Raw genomic sequence first — 18699 nt, forward strand, 5'->3', positions numbered from 1 at the left:
TTTCTTTCAAAACTGCACATTTGAGACCAATATAGCCAGAAGGGGCGTAAAATAGATTCATGGAACTATTTTATTATCTACAATTACTTTAATAATATCATATACAGCTAGCCAGCCCCCATTAACAAACAGTATATCTATCTTAACACCTTCTAACAGCTGTTTCTTTTACAGATCCCTATTGGTTCTGAGGCCTCCAAACCGCATGCTGCAAATCAGCTTCCCTTGACCACTATATTACCATTCCTCCTGTATCTTAGATATTGTGTCTCTTACTTACTAACTGTTTCTAAATGTCCTGTAATGTCTGAAAACAAAAAAGCTGTTGCTTCTGCTTCTTCCATCTCACCGCTGTCTGTTGTGAGCCGTTCCGTTACTGAGTGTATATAACCTGCACTGCTGAAGGGCTGAGCTCAGTCACTCATCGTGTGTTGGCTTGTAAGGCACTCAGAGGAGCATTCCCTTAGACAAAGGCACTACTAAGTACGGTTAGGATACTGCTAATGGCCAGCAGCCACAGATTTAGAATTGCAAAGTGTTAACAGTATGTTTTTGTCCTTAGGTTTTATTCATCAAATGTCACAGTTTAAAACGGTATGTTACACTGGTACTGTGGCCATTCAGTAATAGCCAAGTGATTTAAAAGTATTGTCTGTGTAGTGCTGCTGGTTTTAATACTAAGTGGCAGTAGTGCTTGGTATTGCTTTTGGCAATAGACTGGGGCGGAACGTTGGCAGCATCTGGGCTTGGTTCTAGAACTCCAGATGTGCCAGAGGTTGATGCAGAGGCCCAGATGTTGCAGAATTCCAGATGTCCCAGTAGCTGCAGATGCTTGACAAATGATGGAAAACAAACCCTGTAGTGTTTTACAAAGCCTTAATTAGGTCTCTTTCTGTATGATATTAGGAACATGATATTTTCCCCCGTACATAAAACAACGTGCTTTGTATTTTTTATTACTAACAAATATGTTTTCAGAAAGCAGAAAGGGCCAGAGATATAATAGGTGGACTTTGTGATACATTTCTAATGTAGTTTCCCTGCAAGTGAAGTAATTCAACTATATACATCTTTCCAAGTCAATTAGGCTACGTTAAACTGTGTGTTTTAAGATGCATATTACTCTACTTAAAATCTAATTTTTACCAAAACATTAGTTGCTCAACACACTATTTTGTAGAGCTGCATTCAAAATCGTTTTTAAAGCGGTATCTAAAATCATGTAATGTATAGAATTGCGAGAATTATTTTTTAGATCATGAAGATATTGATCTGTCCGGTTCTTAGAAAACCGTGTCTTGTCTTTCAAAGGCATATTGTAACCACATTTTCCCTGCATGAAAAGATTTGCAATTCTAATTAACTTGTTCCAAATATTTCAAGCGTAAAAAAAAAGCTGATTTTAATCAGGACCTCCACGGTCATTGCTTTCACAATAGTTGACTATGCTGTAGTGCTATAGGAAGTATATTGAGAGGGTTACCTAACCCATTTTGCCAGCCTCCTTACTTTCTCCTGTGCTGTTCTCATCCCTGCAATATATTTCTCAAATAAGCCATGGTTGCTTTGATATGCATTATTCATGTAGCCTGGTTAATCAAGTACCAAATCCTGCTGCTTAAATTCATAGAAACTTGTCTCAAAGTGAAAAATGGTCTTGCAGAACAACAGCCATGCTGAGCATTTACAGATGTGTATAACAAAACCAGCTACAGCAAATGATGCTTAAAACACATTTATGTATGTGAGTCTGCTTGGCTGTATTCCACATATACGTGAATAATAAATATCAAAGCATTTCCTGTAATGTTTCAGTAGGACAGGTTCAGCACACGGTAAGCAGGGGGTTGGTTTTAAATTATAGCACTGCCATAGTTATTGTAAAGCCGCCATAGACTTTGATTTAATTCAGGCCAGTGTGTTAGAGAATGCTTTTCAGGCTGCCATCGTCTGTGCAGACAAATCAAAAATCTTTAGTTTTAAACAATTATTGCCTTAAATGCAAATATCAGATCTTTTGCGACAGTACTTTCCTGTTTGTTTTGTCTGCATCTGCATTTTCCCTTCTTCATCTGAAGTCTTTTGTCGTGTTGTTAATCCAGGACAGTTTCTTTCCAAAGTCAGGATTACAGTAGCTCAAAAAGTTGTAGTTTAAGCAAGTCTGTAGATTATTCAGGATCTGGTTCAGTATGTTACACTGTACATTATGTATTTATTTATTTATTTATATATTTATTTGTATGCATGTGCAGTGAAACGTAAATTATCTGTTTTCCAAGCGCCCCGTGCAAACCTGATACAGTAAAACGAAGCCTAATAAAGCCAATGTGCTGTAAACTAAAAATACTAAATCTGTACATTTGATTAACAAAAAGAACCTATAGAGACAGGCACAGTTTTCTTAAAAAGTCAGAAATAATATCATTACATTGGCTAATTACCCTTTTAAATAATCTTAATCCGATGGGATGTATTTGTTAAAAGAAATGTCTTCAGTGTTAAGGCCACTATAAAGGGCACATTCTCTTGGCTTCTTGCCTGTCCCTCATAGCAAGGTTACGCTGGATATAAAGGCATGCATTTCCAGTTGGTTTGGATAATAGACGTTACACTGTACGTATGTATTGATTACTGAATGTATTTATATGTATGCTGGGATCCAATGTTTTATTTCAGTGTGTTTTTTTATATATACTTTGAAGCTGTGCTATCTGTGCAGTACGTTGTACATACTACTGAAGCGATCATTGCCACTTAGAACATGTAAGCCTCCACTGTAACTAACTGATCGAATGGAAAGGAAGGCTGATGGTTGGAGCCCAGTATTGTATGCTCATCCGTCTCTTCAAAACACTCAATCATAACTTCAAACTATAAGAAACGAAGGAGTTGATCCACAGCTGGATTCAGAGCATTTTACAGCACTGGTTAGAGTGATTGCACCTCCTCTTAGAGGTAATCCCAGGATAACCACAGATAGGTGGTTGATGCAATTGATGGCAATTCCCCAGTGCTGTAAAATGCTCTAAAAATCCAGCTGTGGCTTATCCTGGCTATTGGCTGATCAACCCCATAACCAAGTAGGTTGAAAAGCTATTCAGAATTTCAATAGAGCAGCTGTTTAAACCCGGTGTCTAGGATTCCATTTAAATTACAGCGGCCCTATCCTTATGACATCATTTTTTTTTTTTTTTTTTTTTTTTTAAATAATACCAAATAATAAAAAATGTAATATAAAGTTAACTGTTTTATTGTATGTAGTGTTAGCATTAAATAATTGCACATAGTATTCCTAAATTCTGTTATATTTTGTTTAGTATATGCTTCGTAGCATCTGATCAACCAGTCAGAGAGCATAGTTGACCCCTGAACAGGTCAGGAAAGGGTTAAGTGAGATCATTGTGCCTTTTAATTGATCGTATCTGAATATTTGCAGCTGAATACTGAATTTTAAGTTAGCTTTTAAGTATGCTCAATAACGTGATTGCCGTTTGTGCATTAAACAAAATGTCTCATCAGTTAAGACAAAGCTAACCAAGGCTTTATAATATATATTCTTACCTGGTATTAGCAACATTATCTTTGGCCCTTTTCAGTAATGCTAACTAAATTCTTTCCTTGCTTTTTTCAACACTAGAGATTAAAAACTGCAGCTTCCTGAAACATTGACCTAACCACTTCCTGTGCTGTAGGTCCGATTGCTGCTACACCATTGGAGACTTACCTACAGCCCAGGATGTGATTAGGTTAAGTAGCTGCAACTTTAAATCTGTAGGTTTGTATCTTAATCAGATTAACAAAGAACCTAAATATTTTCAGCACTGAAAAGGGTAACGCTGAAACACAGTGGATTTTTTAAAGACTTGGTTAGCACTCCTTTGAATTGTGACACTGCAGCTTTAAGAAGGACTCTGCAGCCTGACCTCCAATACAAGACATTGTAAATAAGGTCCTGCGCCTGTTCAAATTGAAAAAGCGCAGCAGGATCTAACGCAATTGCCCTGGCTGACCTTTGCTCTTATGCTTTATGAATGTGATCTTGAAACCTCATTCATATGACTGAGAAGGGTTGGTTGTGGTTCACCGGTTTGGATCATTTCAGATTGAATCATCACAGTACACGAGACATTTAATTCCAGCGTTACCAGCAATACCTGAGACCTCATTCTATCAACCGTTAGCGATCTTAATGCAACCTTCTAGTGCTTTTCACCAACTGTCGGGCAGATCATTAAAGGAGGGTCCTTAGATTTCATTTTATTATTAAACTTTAGGATTAAACATGTTTAAATGTATAAACTTTATCAGCGTTGTAATCGATCACAAAAAACATGAGAAATCTTCAGTGTTTTTTTTTCTGACACACTGTAACATTAATGTGGATGAGAACACACACTTACATATGCTGCTGTACAAACACTACTTATCTTTGACAATGGTTAAACGTTTAGGAGAAATCCTAACGCTTGGAAAAAGTTTCCATTTTATGATTGAGTGTTTGAAGTTCTACGTGAATTACTTCCAGGCAATTTAATTTGGGGTTAGAGTGTGAGATTGGATAGGTATACAAAGGCCTCTGTATTGTGTGTGTGGCAAATTATAAAGATTATTTATAAAAATGCAGAAATTTGGGGTTCTGAAAGCAAGCGCCAGTGAGAGTCAAAATCTCACTGTTTTATAGTCTGTCGAATTATTGGTGCATGCTGTAACATGCTCTGTAACTGCTAAGAAAAACCACTTTCAATAAAGATGATGTATCTATAAAGTTTCTTCCTGTGTTCTTTCTATTTACAGCGTCACCTGAAATAAAACAGTTTTTAAATGTTTATCTTAAACAAGCATGTAGTCTACATACAGCTAATTCTGAGCTGGTGTGGTAATCTGAAATGAATGCAATATTGCAATTGGCAGGATTTTTAATACAGTAGCATATAAATGTTATTTGCTTATTTATTAGTGGCTCAGTTTTTCTCTGAACAATTACAAACGAGTTCATTTAAAAACACGTTTGCAATTAAATTACTATAGCAAAAGCATAGCAAACTGGAATGAATCCGTGTAAAGGTGTGGTAAAGGATAGGTAAACATTGTAAAGCCTAGAGCTAGTATTAATCAAACCAGCACAGCAAACAGTGGTAAAAAGTGCATAGTACAACCAACTGCAAAATGACTATGCAGATTTACTGAGGTAGGCTTTTAAAACAGTAAGGGCGTGGTTGTTTGGTTTTTTTTTCTGTCCAACCCATCTGATTCAATATACTGCTTTTTCTGAGCTTGCATATCATCCCAGATTATCCTTTGGCGTTATGTGTCCTCTGTAGTACCACTGCTGCAATGTTACTGTATCCAGCAACGTCACTCCAGTATGTTTTTGTAAAGGCGTGACTCTGGTACACATAAGTATATGGAATATACAGCTCCAGCTATTCACTATTTAACATCTGTGTTAGTAATTCCAGGGAATTCTAACAAGTGTCTGACACTGCCCAGCATTTACAGACCTCGCAGTGTGTCCTCACTGACTTTGACACCATCCCATTAGTTCTGTCTGAAGGGGGATTAAATTGGAGGCATGCAGTATATGTGAGAATTCTTCAGTCGCTAACCCATCTCTGAATGACAGGGATCTATAAAATGGGATTTAGCATATGGCAAAAAAAAAAGTATATTTAGTATGGAAGTTGTTTTATCTTTAATAGAACTACCATTGGGCATTTGCAGAATTTAACTTTATTGCCTTGGGAAATACTTTATTTATCACATCCCATAATGCTAAACAACACACTGAAGTTGTTAGTAGATTAAATATCTTACACAACATATCTCTGGGATACTATTTGCATTACAAATTAAGCAGTCATGACGTGTTTTCTATATATATATATATATATATATATATATATATATATATATATATATATATATATATAATATATTTCCTTCCAAATTCTGTACAGTGTAAACGACACCGTTTCATTGTAGGGGCGTGGCTGAGTCATTTGACCACCTTGTGACTATCCCGGCCAGAGTTGCCAGGTCCGGTTATAATAAGCGAAATTGGGGTGTTTTTTGAGAGTCGCGGGTTGGAATTTACATAAACGCCCATACTCTAACATGGGCTGCGCTTGTTTTAGTCTTGTTTGGACTTGTTTTGAAGAACGAGGTCGCTATTTTTCTGTCAGGAATCTGGCAATCCTGACCCCAGCCCAGCTGTGTAAAATGATGAAGAAACAGGACAGGAACTGAAACCTAAATAAGACTTCAATCACTAGTATCTTCAGAAAATAAAGAAAGCTATCTATCGTTATTGATACCGTCCCAGTACAGTTTGACTATGCTACTACCCTAATAACACCCTAATGAAGCTCAGCGCCAGCGGATAGCACATTATCACGTGAGAGGGGTCAGTCTGCAATCGATGTTCAGTAATTTTCCAGAAGAAAAATCACGTGACGGGGGGGTCTACCTGCAGCGACTGACTCACCTGCACTGTTGCCAAGTCTCACGAGAGAAAAAAAAAGCGGCACGGCCTTTCAAAACAAGCCCAACCCATTTCAGATGGAGGGGGCGAGTGGGGGTGTTTATACAAATTCCATCTTTTTTTTTTCTAATGACGTGCCTATACATTGACGCCAGTCAATCACCAAACCCACCCCTACAACCATTTTTAACTTTGTCACGTCACCTATAGTACAAAAAACCCTCTGCGACGCTCAATAAAAAAAAAAAAAAACAAGCGGGCTTGGCAGCTGTGCTCACCTGTGAGATTGGCGCGACACGTGACCAGCGCTCAGGTGAAACTGTTACTGTCGTGTTGCTTTCTGGGGGGAGGAGGAGGAGAGAGAAGCATTTAATTTAGACAGGATTGTGGAGATTAGTTGGGCAGCGCCCCCGGCTACGAATTATACCTGATATTACAAGTTAATACAGTCTGAACAGTGTCAACAAAGAAATAATTAGTTTAAAATAAAATAAAAAAAACACGTAGGAAAAAGTTAACGAAAGAGAAGTTGCTACTGCCATGGCGTCTGCCAGTAACGCCGCCTCACCGACTCTCAACTCCGTGCATGTCGCTTCCAAAAACAAAACCAAGACGAAAAAGAAGCATTTTGTGCAGCAGAAAGTGGAGGTTTTCCGGGCAAGCGACCCCGTACTCAGCGTCTTCATGTGGGGAGTGAATCACTCGGTAAGTCGTGATTATTATTATTATTATTATTTATAGTTTTTGTGCTCACTTTAGACTTTTCTAATAAAAAAACGTGCGTTTTGATACGATATGAGACCTCAGTTAGTCAGCAGTTCTGAGTTAAATTAAAATTGTACAACTTAGTTTAATCCAAAACTGCGTTACTGTGAAAACCGGAGAAAGTAAGAGGAGGGAATTTTGATAACAATAAATTAAAAGTTGAAAAGTTGTCCTGGCATAACGGATACTTATTTATTAAAAAAAGCAACTTTCAGACACTTAACGTGATATCAGACGCCAGGTTAGTTATTCAATCTAGAAATCTTTATAAGCTCCATGTAAATTAGGCTGCCAGTCCTGCAACCATAACCCCCTCCTGCTGCACGTCCTGTCTGTTTTGCTCATGTGGTGGCAAGCAGATTTCTAGGGGACAGACTACTAGGGGAATGTAAACAAACTGCACTGTCAACAGGGTCTGCTTTCCAGACAGCACAGCATGCTATAGAATAGTGTGTCAAACTGAATGTGATTGTGGAACCATGAACCCTTTGCATGAAATATTGAAAATAGCTGAAAGAACTATTTTTGAATTGACAGTTTTTTTTCATTGCTTAATATATGGCATTCTCATATCGGGTCATGCATTTGCATCTTCCATATGTGTAGCTATGTGAAGCTTGACAGAGCTGACAGGGTGTTTCTGAGGTGCCTGTGAGCGTGCACAGTGTGTTTTCTGTTTATTTGAATTTCACACGCTGTCATGCAGCTGGGACGAGTTTCCCACTGGAATTAAACCCGAACAATGCTGCTGTCACAAGCGTGGCTTGGTAGTGGGACGGATGCTTTTTGATACTCTCTTTGTGGGATTAATGTGTCACAAAGGTAGCGCAGGCTGATGGTTGGGTTTATTGCTTTGTCATCAAGTATATTTCGTCCGGGCTTTTGTGATGCCGCCAGTCAGGTTTAAAGCTCTCTGACAGTCATTCTCAGTTATTTTTTGGTGTATGTTTTTACATTCAACAGCATCGTACATCAGACCTTTCCAGTTTAAACCGCACAGCAGCCCTTAGTCCATTAAAACCCAGGGCACTTCAGTCACCCTAGAAGAAGCCCAGCAGTTAACTCCTGTTGCTGCTGTTATCACAGCAATGGAAGATTTTACATAGGTTTCTGAATTTAGGTTTTAACAGAAAATGATCAATACAACACAACCAGCGTTTATCCCAGCGACACAGCACTGGCGGGTCGGTTCTGTTATTTGGTTTGAGCTATACTCGGGATGCCTCGGTCCATTTCAAACTGCTTTCTGGCATTACAAGAAAGAACCGCTCAATATGGTTTTCAAACAGTGCAAAAAAAAAAAAAAAGCCTCATAATTGCAGCTTTTTGGCCACATACAAAAAGCTTAACATTTTATTTAAAAATAACACAGAAAAAGGGAACAAACCATAAGAATAACTGTTTTCTAATGCGTTCCCCTACTATGCATTTAGCAGAGTTTATTATCATGGGTCACCGTGTTTTTCTTATTTTTTTAAAATCTGCTTTACCTTCCTTCTGGTCTTTACAATCTTTGCATTACCATTTTTTTTAACACATAGATATCCTTTTAGCATGGTTTAGTTAACATTATAACGTTTCATTCCATCACTATTTTGAAGGCATAAACACATTTTCAAATCAATCCAACAAGTTGTTCAGTTATAAGACTAACAAGCTTTCATATAAACAAACAAACAGACATCCGTCCTCAAAAAAGAAAACGTATATAAACAGTATGATCATGCATAATAGACACAGAAAAACAGAAGCCCCTATTATGCACTTGCAAAGAGAAGGAACATGAATAATTAATAAAACTCTTTTTCCATTTGCTGTCATTGTTCATGCACTGATAACATCTTGACTGGAATACCTGCAGGTCTCGTATTTCACCATTCACTGATAAGGGAATACTGAAACCCTGTGTGTACCCAGCTTTCATCTGCTACACTGCAGGTACGTTCTAAGCCAGGGTTTCCCAATCCTGGTCCTGGGGACCCACTGTCTTCTGGTTTTCATTCCAACTGAGTTCTCAATTACTTAATTGAAATATTCATTAGCTTAATTAGGCATTTTTAAATTGTTTTCAGCTTTTAAACAGTTGGGAATTTCAAGTTAACTGTAGAGTTTTATAAGTAATTTGAAATCGGCATCTTTTTAGGAGCTGAGAACAATTAAAGATCTAATTAAGCGCATTATTAGTTAAGTTACAGGTTTAATTAAGTGATTGAGAGCTCAGTTGGAACGAAAACCAGAAGACACGGGGTCCCCAGGACCAGGATTGAGAAACCCCAGGCATTGGAACTTTGTGGGAAAGCGAGCGTTGCCCTGAATGCAACTGCACCTGGCACAAAATTAATTAACCCTCACCCCCTACACACATCTTTCAACATCGTGGTTTCATGTCCCCTCTGTAATGCAGAATTGTTTTCAATGTATTTTTTCTTTTCTTTTGATAACGTCTTTTAGATTGTGTGTGGTTTCTCTTTCTGTAGATCAATGATCTGAACCAGGTTCCCATTCCTGTGATGTTGCTTCCTGATGACTTCAAAGCCAACACCAAGATCAAAGTCAACAACCATCTCTTTAATAAGTGGGTACCGATTCTGCAGCGCAGTTCAGCTGGATGCTCGGTTGCGCAGGGCAACCTTAACACAGAGTCATTTTTTTTTCAAATAGAACTCCACAGATGCTGCTGCTTCCTGGTTTTCTTACAACTTCCTGTGTTGTAGGTCACACGGTCTGATTACAGCTAGACCAGGGGTGTTCAGTCACTGTCCTGGAGGGCCACTACAGGTTTAACAGATAAAATGATATAATTAACTACTTCCAAGTTCTGGATGTAGGTTTAATGGGTTCAGTTAAACAATTCAGAACAGGGTTGGAACAAAGTATCTGGGGTGGAAGGGCCAACTTTGGACACCCCTGAGCTAGACTATTGAGTTTGACCATTACAGCCTGATTGAACAGGATGTGATTAGGTACCAGGAGGCAGCAGCAGCAGCTTTTCATCAATAACATGGTATTCGAAAAACGAAAAAGAGCGAAGAACCAAGAGATCAGCAGAAAAGGAAGACCAGTGATAACGTTGTTAGGGAACATGAAGCCACTTTGGTGGCTCGGAACTTGGTTTCAGAAGAAACTGCCACTGCACGGCACACCAGGGGAGATTTGGGGTTTGATGCAGTAAAGGTGCCTCAAACTAGGTCTCCTGGAACCAGGTTTTCAAGCCACTGTTCCTGTGTATGTGTAAAGACCTGGGTGATCATTCGAACATTAACAGAGGCACAGAGCAGGGCTAGCTTCGGAGGGAACAAGAAAGTAGAAAAAGGAGAGAAACTTGGCACTTTCTTCAATCCCTTTAAATCCTCTGTGGAATTCATTACCAGCTTGTGTGTTTTTTTTTTTTCTTTAAAGTGGTACAGCGCTTGCATAAAGTCCTTTTTTGTTTTTGTGCTGAATCGGCAGGTCTGTTAGCACAGCCTGACCTTTTTGTACAGTAATACCGTAGCAGCTTCAAAGACGAAGCAGAATTGAAGCATGCAATATGTTATGTTGACAAATTCAACCGTACAGAAAGATAACGACTTAACTGAGTAGTTTCAGTGCCTTGCACAGTGGTCATGCAATCAGTTTACCTCTCTCCCTGTGTGGAGTTAAGAGTTACCTTTTCTAGGCTGTTGTCTTTTTGTTTTGATTGTATTTAGATCTCTGTGCTGATCTGCTGTTGAAAGAGTTTTTCTTTTATTTATATATATATATATATATATATGAGGTAAAAAAGCAGATTAAATGTTTAAACCTTCTGTGTAAAGTATTAAAACTCTCAGATAAGCTTTATGTTCACAGAAGCATCACATAAGCATTGGTGTTCACATACAGTGTTCAATTACAGTGTCTTACAATGTGTCAAGGTACTATTAAAAAAAAAAAAACTTTTTGAAACAAATTTAAATAAAAATCAAGACTCCCTATTAAACGAGACAGTTTCAGGTTAAAAGCTTAGTTTAGGAGTTTTCTTTGTTTACTGTGTAAACTTGTATAGATTTAAGTATTTTGTGGACGGGAGTTTTTTTTGGTTTTTTTTTGTGGTTAATTATAAAATATAATACTTCGACTGAACTTGTTGAGAACATGAAAATAGGCTCCAGGCTAATGAAGCTCTCCAGCAAAGTTGGTATGTGCCCTGGCTATTGATGTAAAACTATTGCTATAAAACTACATCAAGAAGCATCAAGTAATGTGTTTTTTTTTTTTTTTTTTGTTACAATTGCAGGGAAAACCTTCCTGGGCATTTCAAGTTTAAGGAATACTGTCCGCAGGTCTTTCGAAATCTTCGAGAGCGCTTTGGAATAGACGACCTAGATTATCAGGTACAGGCATGGAAGAATTCAGAACTAGATGCGGTTTTAATGGGATATCTCCATCATAACATGTGAATATAAACATGTGCCACCAGTCTCTTTGCTCTGCACCCTTCTGTTTATCAGGTTACAAAGCCAGGAATCTGAGAAATAAGATTAAAGAGAATTATCTTCATCCAGAAACTGTAGCTCTTATGAAATGTAATGGTCTGTGACAGTGTCACTTTTTATAAGCTCCTTGAAAATGCCTCAAGATAAGGCTAGCAGTCTTTAAAAATATATTTATTTTTTTAAATGCAGATAATTGTTTATAAAACACACGCAAAACAAGAGCCATTACTTCAGTTATGAACAGTAGATTTTGCAGGGCTGGTTCCCATTACTTACAATAGGATCAGAACATTTCTAAAACAGATTGGTGAAGTCACTGAAATGCTCTCCTCACCAGAGCTGCTGATTATTACAATACAAGAGGCTTAGACGTCGGCTTGCCATTTAACTGTGTGAAAAAAAACCTGTATGGTGGGTGCTCCTTTGAAAGAACGAACTGACCGCTAAAATGCAACCGCCAGTGCATGATCCCAGTGCACTTCACAATAAAACCGTTAACAAAATGAATGAAATAACATCAGAATGCAATTCATCACAATGATTTAAAATAGAATAGAATAAGAGAAAACAGTCCCACCCAGTCATGACCACATACCCAGGCTTCAAGGCTTAAATTCCTTTACCCAGCACCACCTAGTACCCGTTCTTATTGGTTTTTGTGTATTGCTGTTACTCTCTCTCCACCCCGGTGTCATGTCTGTGCCTGCAGGTCTCCCTGGCTCGCAGCCCACCTTTCACTGGAGAATTCGCCCATGGGGACGGCTTGTTCCTCACCTCGTATGACAAGACGCTGGTCATCAAGCAGATCTCCAGCGAAGACGTAGCAGACGTGCACAGCATCCTCTCGGACTATCATCAGGTAGGAGCACCCTGTTCTCCTGCATGTGTGCGTTTTTTTAGAGGGATTATGGCATTGAGTGCAGGCAGGCAGTCAGACAGACGCTAAGAGAGCTTCCCTCACAGCTTTGAAAGTGAGAGAAAGATTGCACCTTAATCCTGGCATGCCATTTGATGCTGAGCTCTTTACTGTGAGTTTCATAAGACACACCTGAGCTGTTACCCATATATTGGGGCTAATCAAGCTCGCAGTAAAACCTGGACTGGGTAACATTGCTATGCAATACAGGGCAGCAGTGTGGAGCAGTGGTTAGGGCTCTGGACTCTTGACCGGAGGGTTGTGGGTTCAATCCCAGGTGGGGACACTGCTGCTGTACCCTTGGGCAAGGTACTTTACCTAGATTGCTCCAGTAAAAACCCAACTATATAAATGGGTAATTGTATGTGAAATAATGTGATATCTTGTAACAATTGTAAGTCGCCCTGGATGAGGCTAAAAAATAAATAATAATAAAAAATCATAATAAATATTGCCATCCCTGGATTCGTTACAGCCTCATGAGTGTTAGTTCTTGGCGTGTAACAGAGTCTTGTGTCCACCCTTGTAATCCTGTGGTGCTTCCCCTTGCTCTCAGTACGTCGTGAAGTGCCACGGCAGCACCCTGCTCCCCCAGTTCCTAGGAATGTACCGTCTGAGTGTGGACAGCGAGGACACCTACATGCTCGTGATGAGAAACATGTTCAGCCACCGGCTGATAGTGCACAGAAAGTACGACCTGAAGGTAAGAGCTGACAACTGCTGCCCCCTTTCTTTTGTTGCAGGACATCAAAAAAACAATTTATTTTAAAATTCAGAATAATTATTACTTTTATATTCACGCAGATAGGCTCATGAGCTTGTACGTGGGTGTATGCTTTTTTTTTCCCCTAGTACAACGTTACTGATAAGTTGCTGCTGCAGCTTCCTGATACCTAATCACGTTCTGTTCTGTCGGGCTGAGATGGTCAAACCCAATGATCTTGCTGTAATCAAACCAAGTGACCTGCAGCACAGGAAATATTAAGGTACCAGGAAGTGCCTATGGAGTTTTATTTGAAAAAGCTCTGTCTATATCATGAATTAAAAAAAAAAAAATAAATAAAAAAGAAAGCAAACATATTATAAGAATGGACAGAGTGTTAAGATTGCTGTGAACAACTGAGCACCCAGCTGATCTACACTGCAGTTTCTTTTCGGTGTATGCTACCCACTTATTGCAGAGACGGTTCTTGTCTTTATTCTTGGTGTTGGCTTTGAACTCAGTCAGAAGCAACTCCTTTCGTTTAAGTATATAAGCCTGTGTCAGAGTATTAACACCCCCTGGTTGAAGATGAGTGAAAATTTGAGGTGTAGGCAGCTGTCAATACAATGTACATTACAGCGTGTTAAGCTGTGTTCGACCATAACCTTGGTTTCTAATAGATTTTCAATGCATTCCTGACAGATCTCCTTTCCCCCCCACCCCTGTGGCTTTACATAAATTTAAAGCAAATTAAATTAATTCATGGTAACAATTCTCAGAGGATTTTACTAGTTGCTTTTAGTATCACTGCTTTTATATTTAAAAAAATAAAATAAAAAATCTGAATGCAGTACAATGTTTCATGGATGTGCATACCTTATTAAAACAACGTGTTGAACTACTATCTGTGCGGACGTTGTTTTAGTTATCATTTTAAGGTACATCGGATTAAGTTGATGTGTTTTTATTTTATTTTTAAGGGATCCTTGGTGTCTCGTGAAGCCAGCGACAAGGAAAAGGTACTAGATATTTTAATTTATAATAAATGCATTTCAATTGACCGTTTCCCAGTGATTACCGTTCCGCTCTTTTAAGCAGCTGGGTTGACAACGTCCTTCACGCTTCACAAGCAAGCTTTTTGTGTTGTAAACCAGTCAGTGCGGCTGTTTTTAATTTCACAGGTGCTGCAGAGAGGCGTCGTGTGCTGCTTATTTCACTCGGAACATGCAAGAGGGACTTGTCTCTTACTGTGCATTTGTCATTCACAAAATTGTAAGACAAACAAGAATATTTGAAATGGCTTATTATAGTTTCAAAACACTAAACAACCAAGACTTTAACCTGATAATACTAATATGGTGCCAATGTGTGTTTTTTTTTTTTTTTTTTTTACATGATGCAGTCCTTCTAAAATGAGGTGCAGCAGCCTCCTCAGTTTAGCTGAACGTCTTCTCCCAGTGTCTAACGCTTTTTAATCTCCTTCCAAAATCCCTACTTATTGATTTCCACGCTGCCTGTATGCCAAGTGAGACAACACAGGGCCTGTGCAATAAGGGCTGTGGTTGTTTTAATACCTTTTTAATGAAAGTTAGAGCCCCAGGTGTTTTATAGATGAAGGCTGTGGCTTTTCCATATTAATTAATCTGAAATGGCTGGATGTGGTTTAAACCGAGCTTACAGTGACTTTGTCCTACAGAGCCATCTAGCAGTCATGTGGAGGTATTGCAGCTGGGAAAGCTGTAAGAAACCCAGTCAAACTATGTATGGTTTAGTTTTGAATTCTGATTGAACATTTTGAATTAATGGGTGATTTTATAATTGACTAACGGAGCATTCAAAAACTATGCGGCTTCCTGTCCTTTTCTTTTCACTTAAATGTACAGACAAAAGCACATTAACACATTGACCTGTGGGTGTTTTATCAATTTAAATTAGATGCACATTGCTAAATATTTAAGCATCTAGGACTGTGTGTTACAACAGTGCATCTTGTGGATGCAAGATTACAATTATTTTTTATTTTTTATCAAAGTGTAATATGTGTCGCTGGTCAGTTTTGAAGTAGGCCTGCAGTGGTGATCAGTCTCTCTCTTCTCCCCTTTTCTGCAGGTTAAGGAATTACCGACATTTAAAGACATGGACTTCCTAAACAAATGCCAAAAAGTGTATGTTGATGAGGAGCAGAAAGAAAGGTTCATGGAGAAGCTTAATAGAGATGTGGATGTGAGTCTTTCATTCTTGTCTCGCCCATAAGTATACAAACTATTTAGAAATACTAAAAGAATCTTAATAAATTCACAACAAACATTTTGACTTGTCTTCTGATGTGAGGTCAAATCATTTGTCAAGTTTCTTTTAGTAAGCCAGAACGGAACTTTTTTTTTTTTGCCTCTAAATGTTGGTTTGATGTCAAAACTGATTTAAAGTAGAATTGCTTCACTATTACACTGCTCTCTTGCTCTCTGCCATCACTGGATGGTTGGTTATTTGTTTTGTAATTTTATATGTATATATATATATATTTTTACTTTTGTATTTCTATATGTGTGACCTGTTCTGAGAGAACCAGCTAACGTATGATGATTTTTACCTGTCCCATCCTGGACCAAGAAAAAAAGAAAGAGCTCAAGAGGAACGTCTAACTAGGGAGAAATTAAAGGGCCTTAATGAAACACGACTTAAGATAATGTTGTCGACCTTGATCATTTTGCAGCCCATAATCATTGAAAATGTCATGCCCAACCCAAGTCCTCAAGGTTTATTTTCCCACATCATTAATAGAAGTAGAATGTCTGTTGTGTTTCAGTTCCTGGTTCATCTGAAGATCATGGACTATAGTCTGCTTGTGGGGATCCATGACGTGCAGAGGGTGGAGCTGGAAGAGGAAGAGGAGGTGGCCAACGAGGAGGAGGTGGAGTTAGAGAATGGGCTGGGCATGGTGTCCTCGATGGGGTCCTACGGGAACTCTCCAGATGGCATAGGCGGCTACCTCAATGCCCACAAACCCTTAGGACCGGGGGAGTTCGACCCCTATATTGATGTCTATGCAATCAAAAGCGCACAAGGTACATGCAGATCTTTTTCTTTGTACCAACATAATGAACTCGTAAGGGAGAGGCGAGTGTGTGGTTCTCTGGCTTGTAACATGAATCTGTCACCTGAAAATACATGACTTGTTGGTGAATGCCAGCCCAATGCCTTCTGAGTTTATTAAGAAATAGCCTCGAAATCATTATTTCTTATTCCTGTGGCGCTTTTCGGTCCCTGCACAGTAGCAGCCGTGACTGTATTGTGTATGGAAAGTATGCAATTGTAAACACCTTTATTTTCAATCAACAGGGGCTCCCCATAAAGAGGTGTACTTCATGGGGCTGATAGATATCCTGACGCAGTACGACGCAAAGAAGAAAGCGGCACACGCTGCCAAAACCGTCAAACACGGGGTAAGAGAACCAGTGTTTCTGCTTTCATTTAAAGATCTCTTAGAGGTGGCTGCATTAACAAACCATTTCACTGCCCCATTGTTTTTAACCTACAGATCTTTGACACACATCCTTTTTACTTCATGTTTACAAACCTTTTAATCTAAAGTGACATCCCCCTTAGCTTACGCCCACCGGGGGGGGGGGCGGGAAATGCGTTTTGTTTTTGTTCTCTATTTGATCTGACAAAACCTTTTTTTTTTTTGGTGATTATATAGCAATTATGTACAGTGTTTATAGAGATTAAAAATATATGTGGTTTTTTTCTGTTCTCTTTCTCTAGGCTGGAGCTGAAATCTCGACAGTAAACCCTGAACAGTACGCCAAACGTTTTCGTGATTTCATCACTAATATTTTTGCATAGCCTGTGCGTGCCCCCCTCCTTTCACTACTCACTCCAGACGTTTCTGTACTTCTTGAAGGCAAAGTTTTTATTTTTTCCTGGTCTTCATTCCTACCTCCTTATTCCTATTCCGATTCTGAGGATGTACATTTTAAACTTTTATTTAAGAAAATAAAAATACTATTTTATTATACTAATACAGGAATAAATTGGTGGTACTGTATTTATATAATTGTGTGGTGTTTTTTTTTTTTTCCAGGCTTATCTGTTTGTCCATTTCTAAATAATGTATTTACGTGTTTGTATTGTACTAAAGCAAAAAAGTGCTTGTCGTCTTTTACATTTTTTTTTACATGCCTGCTGACGTTTAAACATGTGTTTGCTACTTTCCCTGATCCTAAGTTATTAGCTGTTTGTTTGTCTTCCAAAATCTGTTTTTCTTTACATACAAAGCAATGGCACGCACAAAGGTTTTTGTTGCTCTTATATCTCAAAAACATGACAATCTAACTTAGGTAGAATTTGCTTTAGATTTCAAAATTATTCTTGAAAATGTAGTTCTTTACATAGCGTGAAGATTTCTAAGCAGAATGGGTGCATTGAGTTTATAATGCAAAGACTCCTGAGTTTAAACCCCAACGCTTGTCATTAAGCCAACTAAGCACTAAAGAACCTGTTCTAGCATCTGGTTATTTAAGATAAAGGAAAAATCTGTTTCAGGTTTTTAATGTTGTTCAGACCCCTTGTTAGTTATTGCTGGTTGGTTTCTACTGCTGTACAACCTTTGTGTTTTGTTTTTTACATGCCTGTACAGTAAAGTCTTTATTATCCGATCCTCTGTTATCCAAACAGCCCCTGGTTAACCTGTCTTGTTGTGTGCTGTGCTCTTCTGCCCAAGTTATAAAAAATTCACTAGTCTCTAGTATTTACTAGAGTGTGCAGTGCTGTACAGCACATTATGTATTTGTAGGTAAAGGGATTGAATTTGATCTTTGTGGGAGGTTTCTTGATTGGGAGCTTTCCCAGTAGCATCCCCTGGTCTTAATTTGTTTGGACAAGAGGTTTTACAGTCTGGGTACACCTGTATTTATGGCCTACTTCAGTCCATACAGGAAATGTTCATCATACATGCAGGGGCGGCTATATATATTTATACAGTTTATTAATGTCAATATTATCACCCTGATTAGCAAGCAGTAAATGTTGATTTTGAGTTAATGTTTTAGCTGGGGTGGAAACTTCCATGATCTTGGTCCATAGCCTAGACTATCTATCTCCTGTTTCTGAATCGTGTTCCATCTGTTGCAAAGAATGGCAAAAGACATGCCCAGGACTTTAATATGCCAAGGTGTGTTGAGACTGAATTGTAATAAAGGTCAACTGGATGGGTGTCAATACAGATCTGTCTAATAAACATGCTGTTGTTTGATTTTATTTTTGGCCTAATGTATTTAAAAATATTAAACTTAGTTAGCGAACCGTTAACAGCAGTACATTCACTACTGGGTGTCACTGTGTACTAACCAATTAAGATTGTTCCAGTAAAAACCTG

General features: G+C 38.6%; 2 protein-coding genes across 4 annotated transcripts in view; both read left to right on the plus strand.

The window, feature by feature from the left end:
* LOC117401036 (kinesin heavy chain) overlaps positions 1–3289 on the plus strand; it is a 42715-nt gene extending 39426 nt beyond the window's left edge. For all 3 annotated transcript variants that reach the window (XM_059011512.1, XM_059011514.1, XM_059011513.1), the window contains one exon: positions 175–3289. The gene's annotated coding sequence lies outside the window, so the exon portion shown is untranslated. The remainder of the gene's footprint in view (positions 1–174) is intronic.
* Positions 3290–6725: 3436 nt separating this feature from the next.
* Positions 6726–18581, plus strand: LOC117401051 (phosphatidylinositol 5-phosphate 4-kinase type-2 gamma). Its single transcript, XM_034001461.3, has 10 exons — positions 6726–7186; positions 9724–9821; positions 11505–11601; positions 12413–12562; positions 13176–13322; positions 14303–14341; positions 15432–15545; positions 16129–16387; positions 16662–16765; positions 17088–18581. Exons 1-10 carry the CDS (start codon positions 7022–7024, stop codon positions 17166–17168), a joined length of 1254 nt encoding a protein of 417 aa, XP_033857352.2. The 5' UTR covers positions 6726–7021; the 3' UTR covers positions 17169–18581.
* The last annotated feature ends 118 nt before the right edge of the window (positions 18582–18699 follow it).

The sequence above is a fragment of the Acipenser ruthenus genome, chromosome 42 (genome assembly GCF_902713425.1).
Source record: "Acipenser ruthenus chromosome 42, fAciRut3.2 maternal haplotype, whole genome shotgun sequence".
Lineage (NCBI taxonomy): Eukaryota > Metazoa > Chordata > Actinopteri > Acipenseriformes > Acipenseridae > Acipenser > Acipenser ruthenus.